We start from the raw sequence: 13,214 nt of genomic DNA on the forward strand, positions 1-13,214 counted from the left end.
TCGACCAGAGCTGTTGCGGCTGCTAGCGAGAGATGATCTGCGCATGACTGGAGCTGGACTCGCCCTCCTCCCCGACCGGGGAAGGCCCTGCCCTTGGTTGGCGACAGGCACTGGACATGGATCCCAGGATGCCAAAGCAAGCCCTGGCAGGGGCACACCCTGGCTCTGGACCGGGCTTGGTGGAGCAGGCGGTATGTACAAATGCTCACGACACTGTGCAAAATACAGCGGCATCCCTGGGGGCATGGGGGTGCGTCCCATGGGCTCCAACCTCCAGGAGGGGCTGCACACCAAGGTCAGGCTCCGACAGACGCTTGACTGGAAGGCCCCTGGCTGCTGGCACTCTGCCTGGAAAGTCACCCATCCAGGCCACGTTCACACCATGGGCTCCCGCATCCCCAGGACCTGGAAGCTCTGCCTTTGGCCCCTCCAGGGCTCTGCCCAGTGCATCATTGTCCTTGATTTTGATTTATGTCCTATCACTGCTGTCACCCCAATGAAGCTGTTAAGGACGGTGCCTTCCTGTCACCGGGCGGACAGGAGCCCCCAAATTTATAGCCAGGTGGTTGGACAGGAGGGCAGGTTTGGGGAAGTCATGTACCTTGCAGGTGTGGAATCAGACCCACGGGGCCTTGGGAAGTCCAAGGTCAGGGGAGAACGGTCGTTGGCCAAGAACATGGGGTGTGCCAGGCACCCACTGGCGGTCTGTGTGCAGCCCTGGACAGGAAGGACGCGAATGAAGGCCGGGAAGAAGTCACCTGCCCAGTGACACAGGAACTGAGGGAGGCCCCGGACTTTGCAGGAGCAGGGACGGGAGCTGCGTGTCCCCTCCCGCAGCGTCCACCCTGAAGGAAGGTCCCTCGCTGTCCCACGGGGGCTGGCAGCAGCCTGCACAACCGTCACCAGCCCCAGTTTTCCTGAAAAGCAGAGAAGCAGGACTGGGGAGCATTGGGCTCCTGCCACACCTTCTGGCTCCTGCCACACGTCCTGGCTCCTGCCACACCTCCTGGCTCCTGCCACACATTCTTGGGGACAAAACAGTGTGACGCACGGGGAGTGGATAAACGCCCCAGACAGTGGCCGCCCACCGCAGCTGAGGACAGACTTGTGCGTGCTTTTAGAAAGCTCTGATGGTGTTTGCCTCCACCTCTCACAACCTCCTGGATCCTATGGGGTCCGGAGACACGGGAGCGAGTGGGAGGGGCTGGCAGACTGGCCCGGGCTGCGGTGGGGGGGCTATGGCTGGAGCATTCCTCCGCTGTTTGCTGGTCGACTGGGCACAGCCCAGCACACTGCTTGGCTCGGCAGACTGATCCCGCCGCCCACCCCCTGGAGCAATGATGTTGGGCAACAGTGTGCTGAAGTGCACGGCCCACGCAGGGCTCGGTGCTGCTAACATTGCAGTCGATGGCACTCCTAGAGGACCAGGAGATCATCAACCCGGAGAAGGCGGTGCACGCCAGCAGCGGTGGCCCAAGCCGCTCTGGCGGAACTGAAGGCTGGGAACTCCCGGGGTCCAGTTCCACAACAGAGGCCCAAGACGCGACGGGTTGCACCTCTTAAGGATCTTCCTGTAGGGCCCGGCGCCGTGGCTCACTTGGTTAATCCTCCACCTGCAGTGCCGGCATCCCATATGGGCACCGGGTTCTAGTCCCAGTTGCCCCTCTTCCAGGCCACCTCTCTGCTGTGGCCCGGGAAGGCAGTGGAGGATGGCCCAGGTGCTTGGGCCCTGCACCCGCAAGGGAGACCAGGAAGAAGCACCTGGCTCCTGGCTTCAGATCAGCGCAGCGCCGGCCATAGCTGCCATTTGGGGAGTGAACCAATGGAAGGAAGACCTTTCTCTCTCTCTCTCTCTCTCTCTCACTGTCTATAACTCTGTCAAAAAAAAAAAAAAATCTTCCTACAAATGATGAGCAGGTCTCTTTTCCTCCCTGCACAGCAAACAGTAAACAGCAAACAGCCTGCACTCACCATTCATGTGGGTGAAGCAGAAGAGCCTCCCAAGAGGCCCACTGAATCTAAAAAGATGAGCCTGAAGATGTCCTGGCTTTCAATTCAGCTATCACTCTATCTGGACACAGAAAACCACCGGTACCTCTAGATTATCAAATGGATGGTAGCTTCGAGTCACCACGTCCTATGGACATGTCAACTGTATTAGAAGATGAAAAGCCAGGGAGTGTTAATGAAGTCCCAGACTACCACGAGGATATTCACACGTATCTTAGGGAAATGGAGGTTACATGTGAACCTCAAGTGGGTCACACGAAGCCTGACATCACTAACAGTATGAGGGCTGTCCTCGTGGACTGGTTACTTGAAGAAGGAGAGGAATATGAACGACAGCATGAGCCTCTGCACTTGGCAGTGAACTAGACTGATAGGTTCCTTTCTTCAGTGTCTGTGTTCACAGAGAGGAAAGCTTCAGCTTGTGGGCACTGCTGCCATGCGCTGGCCTCAAACCTGAAGGATGAACCCGCCAGAAGTAGCAGTTTGGATACACTCCAGATGATCCCTATACAAAGAAACAAGTTCTGAGAACGGCGCCTCTACTTGTGAAAGTCTTTGCTGTCCACCTAGCTGCACCAATGGTAAATCAGTTTCTTACCCAATGCTTTCTGCATCAGCAGCCTGCAAACTGCAAAGTCGAAAGTTTAGCAACGTTTTTGGGAGAATTAAGTCTGACGGATGCTGGCCCATACCTAAAGTATCTGCCGTCAGCTATAGCCGGAGCTGCATTTCAGTTAGCACTGCACAGTCATGGGACAAAGCTGGCCTGAGTCACCAGTACGAAAGACTGGATGCACTCTGCAGGCTCTCAAGCCTTGTCTCATGGACCTTCACCAGACCTACCTCAACGCACCACAGCACGCACAACAATCAGTAAAAGCACAAAAATCCAAAGCAGCATGGTGCTTCCCTCCTCAACCCAGCAGAGACACGAAATGTCCAACAGTGAAAGACTGTGCTTGTTTTCTAAGGTGTAAATCACTCAGTATATTGTGTGCTGCTTTTATCTTGGGTGTTGAATGTTACAATCATTTCTGAATACAGAAGTTACAGACAAGAACAAATTATGGTATCTCTTACTCTTTCAGTGGTTTTAATTTGTATATCTTTTGCAAATGTAGCTATCATAGATATTTGGCTAATTTTAAGTGGTTTTGTTAAAAGTATTAATGATACCAGCTGTCAGGATATTAAGAATTAATACATTTATTTGGAAATTTTAAAAATAAAAAAATAAAAATTAAAAGCTCTGATGAGAGCTGGCACCGGGGTGCAGCAGGTTCAGCCCGTTTGCTGTGCAGGCATCACATGCCGGAATGTGCTTAGAGTCCCGGCTGCTCCACTTCTGACCCAGCTCCCTGCTACCACGCCTGGGAAAGCAGCGGAGGACGGCCCAAGTGCTTGGGCCCCTGCACCCACAAGGGAGGCCCACATGAAGCTCCTGGCTTGGGCCTGGCTCAGGCCAAGCTGTTGTGGCCCTCTGAAGAATGAACAATAGAATCTCTCTCTTTGTTGCTTTGCTTTTCAAATAAATAATAGATATTTCTAAGGTTGTGAGCTCTGAAGAAGCAAACTGCTCCACGCACTGGCGTGGAGGCTGGGCACCCGGACGGCAGAGATGATGGGGCCCCGGCCACAGGCCCCAACAGGCCACCGACCTCCATGGTGTTAGCTGGACTGGTGAGCCCACGAGTGGGTACACACACATGTGAACACACACAGACACGTGAACACACGTATGTGTACACTCACACACTGCTGCTGCTGGTGGCCCAGCCGTGGACCCTGTCCTTCTGTCCTGTGTCATCTCCCACACTGAGCCCCCGACCCACAGTCACCGAGCACTGAAGGAACGTGGCGGCTCAAGGAGGCCACGGCAGATGGGTGCGTGTGCATGTGGCCTGCTGACCCCCCACAGCGGACCTCAGCCTCACCCCGCCTCTCAGGGCCTCAGTCTCCCTGGCACCTGTGCCCCAGCTTAGAAGAGCCAGGGACCAATGACAGCCCCCAGCCTACCCGAGACACGCAGACGCGACTGCCAAACTCAGACACGCCACAAAATGGAAGGGACCAGGCTGTGTTTTATGTTTTTAATTTCATAGCCCTTTCTGGACGACTTGAAACTTTTTTTTTATACAACATACATGGACTACTTTTAATTAAAAAAATGTAAAAAATGATTTAAAAAAAAAAGTGAGGAACTGATCACAGTGGAACAGGAAACGGAACGTCGGCTTCAGGGACGGGTCATCAGGAGAGTCCAAAAGCCCCAAGCAACGTGGGCGCCATGGCTCCAGTCCTGGTTCCTCCCCTGCAGGCACCCACAGCCACCTCGAGGTGCCCCGGAAGCTCCCACCCGGTGCCCATGGAAGAACAGACCCCCACCCCCTGCCGCCAGCCTCCCTCCCCCAGGGTCCAGGAGAGTCAAGTCAGGGAAATTAAGTTAATTTACAGAGTGAGAGTGAGAAAGCCGGCCCCACGCACACGAGGTGCACCTGCCGGGCGGGCGGAGCGGGCTCAGAGGGCAAAGGCGGTGAAGAAGATGTGCATCTTGGCCAGGAAGGTGGTGACGGAGCCCTGCCGCCACAGCTTCATCTCCACGTCCAGAGCGAAGTCCCGGGGCTCCAGCACGGCGCGCTGCAGGGACACCACGCCCGTGTAGGCGTTCAGCCTGCTCGTGCCGAAGAAGCCCTCCTCATTGCCCTTGACGATGGTCAGGGAGATGGTGTCCCCCGTGAAGGCCGGCGCCGGGCCGATGCGGAAGATGTGGGCGGGCACCAGCAGCCCCGTCTGGAAGTTGAGCCGGTAGTGCGTGATGCGCGCCGGCGAGTTCTGGCACTCCATGAAGTCGTGGCACGTGGTGCGCTCACATTTCCTGCCGGGCAGCGGGGGCACACGGTCAGCGGGGCCGGGGCTCGCTCCCACCCATGCAGGGCGTGGCGGCAGGCGGCTGACCCAGAGGAGCCGAGCAGCCCCAGTGGGGAGCTCCCATCCATCTCCAGGTCTCTGTTTGCTCATCTGTGCAATGGGGCTGGTAACAGCCTCATGGCTTCGTGGGGGGCGGGGCACGGGGTGAGTTTATGAACCAGGCTGTGGTTCGCAGAGCCTGGCTGGGCTCCTACTCACCCACACGCCCCTCCCTGCCACCACCTCCCTCACTATCTCTCCCCCACTCAGTCCTTCCTCCCTCTCTCTGTGCAGCCACACCTTGCCCATTCCCCTCCTGGGGCACCCGCTCCTGCCAGCTGTGGTGCTGGGCTGTCCCCTCCCAGGTTGAGCTAAAGGACTGTCACTCACTCCTGCTGACCACAAGCAGCCCCAAGGAGAGGCCCCGTGAGGACAAGAGCAGGTGGATCCTGTAGGCCCGGTTGAGCCCCTGGGTGACACAGCCCAAGCCGCCTGCAGAGACCCTGGGCCAGGAACACCCAGCTAAGCTGCCCCCGGGCTCCTGAGACCCTGGACAGGGTGTGAGATTCACAGCTCACTGGACCAGGGTGGCAAATGCTGGGGCAACTGGCCACCCAGCGGGCGACTCAGATCCCATCTCTGCCCGCAGTGGAGGACAGGGCAGGGAGGGGGAGCCTGCCTGTCTTCCTGCTTCATTCTCCACACTGAGCTTTCAGTACGGTGCTTTGACAGCCTTCAGTCCATGCACCCCCAGATCCAGCAGTCGGGGGCGTGAGGGCGGGCAGGGGCCACGGCTGGGGCGGGCACTCACGTTTCGGAGACGCGGACATAGTTGGGAGGGCACTGGAAGCGCAGGCACCGGAAGCTGCCCTGGATGTTGTGGCAGGTCTCGGTCTCGGAGCAGTTGTGCGTGCCCAGCGCACACTCGTCCAGGTCTGGGGGGTGGGGAGGGGAGAGGGCAGTGGGAGCCTGCGCTGGAGGCCTGGGCCTGCCCGCGAGAACACAGCCCCCGGGCCACCCCCGCTGCACAGGCCCCCCTGCCTGCTCTGCCCAGCAGCAGGAGCCTTGCTTTAACGCCTCCCGGCCTCTGAGAGCTTCTCCCAAGTCCCTCCCTGAGCCCCTCCCCTTCCACATGGGCTGCCCCCACAGCCTGACCCCAGCCCACGCCAGGCCCACTGTCACCACAGGAACACTTGCCCCGAACCTTTCCGCGGCCAGCTTTCTCTCCTCTTGCAGGTCCTGCCTGGGTCACCTCCTCCAGGATGGCCTCTCTGACCACCACAGTGGTCCCTCTCCCTCTTTACCCTCCATCCCAGCCCCTCTTAGCATCCTCCGCTGCTTTTGTGCCGCTGTTCCATTCCCATGTCCTGCTCCTCACCATGGGCTCCAGGAGGACAGGGGTTTGCTGGTCTCTCTCCCTTAGGGTGCCCGGCACCCAGCAGGGCACCTGCCCAGAGCGGGTGTCAATGTGCTGTATCATGCATGGCAATGCAAGAGCCAGCGCTCGCAAACCTCTTCCCGCCCAGGTGCGCAGCGCACAGGCCCCCTGAGAGCTACAAGGACGTGTTCACGCTTCCGGTACACTCCATCACGGAAACGTGGGTGCAACCTCCCGCAGGCCGCACACACAAGCACAGAAACACATGCAGGACCTGCTCAGGGCCAGGAGACACACACACACACACACACACACACACATACACACACGTGTGGAGAGACACATGGACAGACACCCCTGACAAAAGCTCAGAGAAGCAGGCCTGTGGGTCCAGGTGTGTGTGTGTGTGTGTGTGTGTGTGTGTGTGTGAGAGAGAGAGAGAGAGAGAGAGAGAGACAGTGTGTCAGACAGACAGACAGACCCACGGGACCTGTAAGACAAATGGGAAATGAGTGGGTCCAGGGACCCTTTGTAGAGGGAGCAGCTCTCTGCTCAGAGAAGGCAGCCTCCGGAGGCCTCGGGGGCTGTGCAGGGGGTCTTTGGGGGACACCCCTGGAGGGCTTCAGTTTTTGCTTTCCCATCCTCGACAGCGAGGGGCTTCTCCTCACTGCATCCTGCGCCCTGGGACGTGAGCACCCCTGACCGCCCGCGATGAGAGAACAGAGACTCACAGAAGGGCCCAGCTTCGCTCAAGGTCACACACCGCTCAGCAGGGAAGCCAGGTCTGCTCGAAGCCAGAATTTGGGACCTGGGATTGTTCCGTGGCCTCCTGAGACACCACACCCCGTATCAGAGTGCCTGGTCTGATCCTGGATCCCACACTGGCAGCCCAGCTCCCTGCTGACGCACACTGTGGGAGGCAGAGTTGATGGCCCGAGCACTTGGGTTCCTGCCACTCCAGTGGGAGACCTCCATGCAGTTCTAGTTCCTGACTCCAGCCTGGCCCTACCTTGCTGTTAGGGACATCCGGGAGTGAACCAGTAGATGAAGATTCCGCCCCCCCTTCCATCTTTGCCATTCAAATAAAATGAACAAATACTTTTTTTTTTTTTTAAGAAATTAGGGACCCAGGGTCCAGCACTGTGATGCCAGCACTGGTTCAAGTCCTGGCTGCTCCACTTCTGATCCAGCTCTCTGCTAATGTGCCTGGGAAAGCAGCGGAAGACGGCCCAAGTGCTTGGGCCCCTGCACCTGCGTAGGAGACCTGGAAGAAGCTGCTGGGTCCTAGCTTTGGATTGGCCCAGCTCTGGCTGTTGCTGCCATTTGGGGAGTGAACCAACAGATGAAAGACCTCTCTCTGTCTCTAACTCTGCCTTTCTAATAAATAAACAAATCTTTAAAAAAAATTTCAGGATTGGCCACCAAGCTGGCCCCTCACAACAATGAAACAGTAATAATAGTAATAATAGCAGTCACATAACCAACCTGCACGCCGAGTTTGCCAGCTGACACCCCTACACTGCTCAGGTATCTGCACTCACAAGACCCCTAGAAGCTGGCACTAATGGCCCCCAAAATCCACAGATGTGCCCGTGGCCCCACAGCCACACAGGACAGGGCGAGGGCTTGGTACCACACCCCCACCCAGGGCCTGCTTCAGCCTCGGGCATGTGGCCACAGGCTCTTGCACAGGGACCAGGTCACAGCCATTCACTCTCCAGGCCTCACTTTCCTCATCTATAAAATGGGGCAGGATGGCACCTTCCCTGGGTGGGGGGGGTGGGGCTGGGACAGAGGCAGACTGGGGAAAACATGACCCGCACCAGAACAGGGTGGGGCCAGGCTGGGCTCTGCTGACCACTCGTAATGTGATCCATGCCCCGGGCCGCCCATGCTGCTGGCCTCAAAGTGCGGGGCAGGGCGGCGGGGAACGGAGGTTGCCCAGCAGTGGGTGGGGGAGGCCACGAGGCCCCCCCACTGCTGCAGCCTGGCCTCACTGAGCTCCCAGGAAATTGTACGAGGGCCAGGGGCCCGCCGGGCCCTGGTGGCCCAGCAGCCTCTCCTGTGGAGCCCAGGCCAGTGAGGGGGCAGGACCCGAGTGGTCACCAGAACCACAGCAGTGACAGGCGTGAGCCGCCGCTCGACTGTGCAGAGGTGGAGGATGAAACGACCAACAGAGGCAGGGTGGGCATTGGCTGCGGTGGCCAAGCCCAGGTGGGCGTGGGCACTTGCTGTGGTGAGCGGGCATGGGCACTGGCTGCGGTGGCTAAGCCCAGGTGGGCGTGGGCACTTGCTGTGGTGAGCGGGCATGGGCACTGGCTGCGGTGGCCAAGCCCAGGTGGGCGTGGGCACTTGCTGTGGTGAGCGGGCATGGGCACTGGCTGCGGTGGCCAAGCCCAGGTGGGCGTGGGCACTTGCTGTGGTGAGCGGGCATGGGCACTGGCTGCGGTGGCTAAGCCCAGGTGGGCGTGGGCACTTGCTGTGGTGAGCGGGCATGGGCACTGGCTGCAGTGGCCAAGCCCAGGTGGGGCACCCGTGTGCCCCATCGCAGCTCTGCTCTCGATCCAGCTTTGCGCTGGGAGGCAGGGATGGCTCAGGCAGTTGGGCTCCTGCCACCCAGGCGGGACCCAGATGGAGCTCCCAGTTCCTGACTTTGACCTGGCCCAGCCCTGGCTGTTTGTGGGCCTTTGGGGAGTGAACCCTCATATTGGCACTCTCTCTCGTCTCTCAAAGTGAATAAAACACACAGAGAGGAACACTATGTAAGGCAGTCCCCAGAAGAGAGCTGAGGGTTCCTGAAGAGCCCAGAGGACGCTCCTGACAAATGAGGACATTGCCGACAGCACACACCCTGTTTTAACCAGGCCCAGAATGTGGCAGTCAATGACACGGATCTTGGAAGGGACGCTGGTCCCAGCCGGGGTAGGGTCCCCCCTACTGCAAACTGGACAGGTGACTGGCCCACCCCGGCTTGCATGTCCCAGCAGTGAGCCCTCCACCCCAGCCCGGGCTGCCCTTATCCATCCTGCACGGCTATGATGGACAGCACGTCCTTCTGCACTGCCTTGGGTTCAGCCCCCCGTGACTCCCATCCCTGCTCCTGGGTCCCACCCTGCCCTCTGGTCCACACCCCGACTTCCTGCCCCCAGGTCCCTGGAGAGCACTGCAGAGAGGAGGCACAGCCACTGGGACCCCCATGACTGCTCCGCCTGTGTCCCCACGGGGCAGATCTCCCATCACCTTAGGAGTCTCCCTGCCACCCCACCCCCCGCATCCCTACTGCATTCCTGGAGCAGGGTCAGAGCTGAGCGAGTCTAAGTGGGAGCAGACCAAGGAAAGACCATCACCTTCCTCACCCCAGACACGGGCCTCAGTCAATTCAGCCACTGGTGCACCAGCTGTCAGAGCGTGCCACGTACGGGCAGTGGGAGGCCCTTCCGAGGTGCCGGCGGGGTGGGGCCCCTGCACTCACCCTTGCAGGACCTCCCATTGGCGGTCATGGTATAGCCGCGCTCCGGGCACGCGCACTGGTAGCTTCCCGGCACGTTGAGGCAGCGGAAGGTGCAGAGGATGCCGGCGCCCTGGGCACACTCATCAATGTCTATGAGAGACAGGGTGGGTCCCTGTGAGCCCCGGCCGCCCGCAGGGCCCAGCCGCGGGGGCATCTCGGCCAGCTTTGGGGCCCTCTTGACAAAGGAGGATGCTTCTCCGGAGGGGGCCCTGGGCAGGGCACCGGTGCCTCACCTATGCAGGTGTGCCCGTCCTCGGCCAGCTGGTAGCCCTGGCGACAGTAGCACTGGTAGGAGCCGTAGATGTTGGCACACTCCTGGCTGCAGCGCTGGGCCTCGCACTCGTTCACGTCTGCAGGGACAGTGGCGGGGGGTCATGGCAGGGTCTCCGGCTCCCCGGAGCCCTGTCCTGAGAGACCACTCATTCCAGCCACCCTTGGGGGCCCAGAAACAGGCAGGGGCAGGGCTCGCCTCTCATCCCCTAGGCCAGGCCCGGGGACATGGCTGTGAACATGACGGAGCTCCTCGGGGGCAGGGAGAGGGGGCTGACATGCGCGTGGAGAAGCAGGGACCGAGACACAGGACATCAAAAGGGCGCACATGCTCCAAAGGAAAAGCACGCAGAGAATAGCATGGGGGGGTGCGAGTGCCAGCTGCAGTTCTGAAGAGAATTACCAGGGAACAAACTGCTAAGCGGGATGGGGCCAGGTGAACAGCTGGGGGGAAGGGTGTGCAAAGTGGAAGGCACAGCACATGCTAAGGCCCTGAGGTCAGAGTGTGTTTGGTGCACTCAAAGACCAGCAAGGAGGTCCCTGGTGTGATCCAAGGCAGACGGAGTGAAGCGAGGGTGAGAAGAGGTGAGCTCACATCTCGTGGGGGGACCCTGTCTGACCCCCAGGGCCTCGCACCCCACAGGGCATGCATCCACGTGGGATGCTGCACTGAACACATACATGTGTGCATGGCTGTGCTCCGGGATATTGTGCGGCTCCAGAGCCCCTGACATGCAGCCAGCTAAAGGCCGGGAGGTGAGAGTGACCTCTGACTACATGAGGCCCAAGGGCGGAGCCGCAGCCACATAGCCAGAGCAGGTGGCACTGATGACGTCACAGCCGGGCCTGGACTGGCCCTGACCCAGGGGGCCTCAGGTGACCAGGAAGAGCCCCCGGCCTCCCCAAGGGGCTGAACAGAGCCCACCTCATCAGCAGGCAGTGAGAAAGGGCCTCCTGGCTGGGGAGGGAGGCAGGGCCACAGTGCCTGATAAATGGGGCCAAAGACCCCCAGGTCCCCTGGTTCGGCCCTCGCCCCTCACTGGGCAGTCCTGTGGCCTCCCTCCACATTGGTCCCTGCCAGCCTGGCCTGGCCACACAACCAAAACGAGTGGGGACAGCATGATGGCCCCTCCAACAGCCCTGGGAGGACCTACGCCCCACACAGCTGGGCACAGACCTCCCACACAGCCTGCACGTCGGCCTCACTGAACAGAACCTGTGCTCATTCAGAATTCAGACACACCAGAAGCGGGTGGAAGCCAGCAGATTTTGCACCAAAGATTTGTGGCTTCAGGAAAGCCAAGATGGGACCACCCTGCGTGTGTGGTGGCAGCTGCCCATGGGTTCCATGTGGTCCCCATCCCTGTGGATGCGTCCTATGCTGGCTGCCCGCGGCGGGGGCCAGGCTGCGGGCACTCAAGGCCAGGGTCGGGGCCAGCGGTACCCTCACTGGGGCCAGTGTCGGGGCCAGTGGTACCTTCGCAATGCTTGCCGTCGGCCGCCAGCAGGAAGCCGGAGGCGCAGGAGCAGCGGTAGGAGCCGGCCGTGTTCTCGCACGTGTGCTGGCACAGGCGGCCAGGGGAGGCCCAGCACTCGTTCACGTCTGCGGGCGCGTGGGTGGCAGGCACGGGGTGGGTGGCGCACAGGGGAGCCAGCCCCCGCCCCCCAACCCAGGGGACCACCCAGGGCAGAAGAGAGGGCTGGGTAGGAGGGGGGCCCACAAGGGAAGATGGGCGGGAGTGGTAGAGACAGCAAGACTGGGAGGGAGACGAGAGGCAGGCCTGGAGGACAGGGGGACAGAAAGGCAAGAAAAGGGGGGGACAGAGACGGAGATGGAGAGAGGCAGGAGGGAGGGCAAGAGCCTGGGCGGGGAGGGGAAGGGGTGTGGGGCAGGCGGGCATCGCCCATGCAGTGTGGATGCTGGAACCAGGCCTCGCTGTGGGTCCAGGCCCCAGCCCCACCCACCGATGCAGGCCCGGCCAAAGGCGTCGCGCTGGAAGCCGGCTTTGCAGTCACAGCGGTAGGAGCCTGGGAGGTTGTGGCACAGCTGGCCCTCGCCACAGCGGTGCACGCCCGTCTCACACTCGTTCACATCTGTGTGGTGGGGGGGGGGGAGCAGGGCACCCTGAGGCCTGGGGAACTCACTCCACAGGGCCCTCCCAGCCTCAGGCACGGGCATGTAGGCCGACCACGGTTGGGGGGAAGATGGGCCAGGAGACAGCCAGCCTTACCCACACACTTGGTCCCATCCTCGCTGGCGTGGTAGCCACGGCCGCACACCAGCGGGTTCCTCTGGCACGTGTAGGAGCCCACGGTGTTGATGCAGCTGAAGCCGGGCCGGCAGGGCTCCGGGAGTGAGGTGCACTCGTTGATGTCTGCAGAGGCGGGTGTGAGTGACAGCCCCTCCCTGTGCCCAGGCCAGACTGGCAGGTGGCCAGTGCTGGCCTCAGGCAAGCCCCGGGAAGGGTGTCAGGGCCAGACCTGTCCCCTCCTGTACCCACCCCCCCCGGAAGCTGGCATTGTATCCCAGCATCCCTCATCCTATCCACCCCTACTGCGTGGCCTCACACAGACCGGCTCTTCCGCCTCTCCCTCTGCATGGTCCACCCCCAAGGACCTCATGCGTCCGTGTCCCAACCCCTGCCGGGGCTGCCAGGGCCCTGCCTTGAGGTGGGTTGGGATTGGAGCCTCTGAAGAGGGGGTTTCTTCCTGCTTTTCAGCTGTGCCCCTGGAGGGGACCCTCGGAGACAACCACCAGGCCCACCTCAGTCAATGTGCAGGCCTCTGCCCGGAGGCACAGCATGGATCATTCTAGAAGGCCTCAGTAGCAGCCTCTCAAAAAGGAAACTGGCATGAATTTTCCACGCCTTGGCAAACTGTTTTGGGAAATGCGTGCCCCAGTTGTCTCTGGATACGCATATGTGGTTTTCAACATTTTCCGCTCCAAAATAAACTTATCATTGAATTGCATTTCCCATGATCTTTCTGAAGGGCCCTTGTGGGTCCCAGCTCCAGCTGTCACCAACACACAGCTCTTGCTGTTGGCTGGATTGCATGTGTTTTAGTGCACATCCATCCAGCCCCACCCAGCCCCACCACACACGCATGTGCAAACTGAGGCCACGGGACACAGCTCAG

The 13,214-nt window shown here is 60.3% G+C and overlaps 1 protein-coding gene and 1 pseudogene across 2 annotated transcripts in view; one reads left to right on the forward strand and one right to left on the reverse strand.

The window, feature by feature from the left end:
* The first annotated feature begins 244 nt into the window (after positions 1-244).
* Positions 245-2,959, forward strand: LOC100355938 (cyclin-A2 pseudogene; annotated as a pseudogene).
* Positions 2,960-4,086: 1,127 nt separating this feature from the next.
* The window catches only part of FBLN2 (fibulin 2), a 65,925-nt gene continuing 56,797 nt past the window's right edge, over positions 4,087-13,214 (reverse strand). For both annotated transcript variants that reach the window (XM_008260298.4, XM_017343695.3), the window contains 7 exons: positions 12,308-12,451; positions 12,042-12,170; positions 11,554-11,679; positions 10,040-10,156; positions 9,768-9,896; positions 5,729-5,852; positions 4,087-4,885 (listed from right to left, as the gene is read on the reverse strand). In XM_008260298.4, coding sequence (XP_008258520.2) covers positions 4,528-4,885; positions 5,729-5,852; positions 9,768-9,896; positions 10,040-10,156; positions 11,554-11,679; positions 12,042-12,170; positions 12,308-12,451 — 1,127 coding nt within the window. In that variant the 3' untranslated portion in view covers positions 4,087-4,527. The remainder of the gene's footprint in view (positions 4,886-5,728; positions 5,853-9,767; positions 9,897-10,039; positions 10,157-11,553; positions 11,680-12,041; positions 12,171-12,307; positions 12,452-13,214) is intronic.

The sequence above is a fragment of the Oryctolagus cuniculus genome, chromosome 10 (assembly GCF_964237555.1).
Source record: "Oryctolagus cuniculus chromosome 10, mOryCun1.1, whole genome shotgun sequence".
In the NCBI taxonomy this organism is placed as follows: Eukaryota; Metazoa; Chordata; class Mammalia; order Lagomorpha; family Leporidae; genus Oryctolagus; species Oryctolagus cuniculus.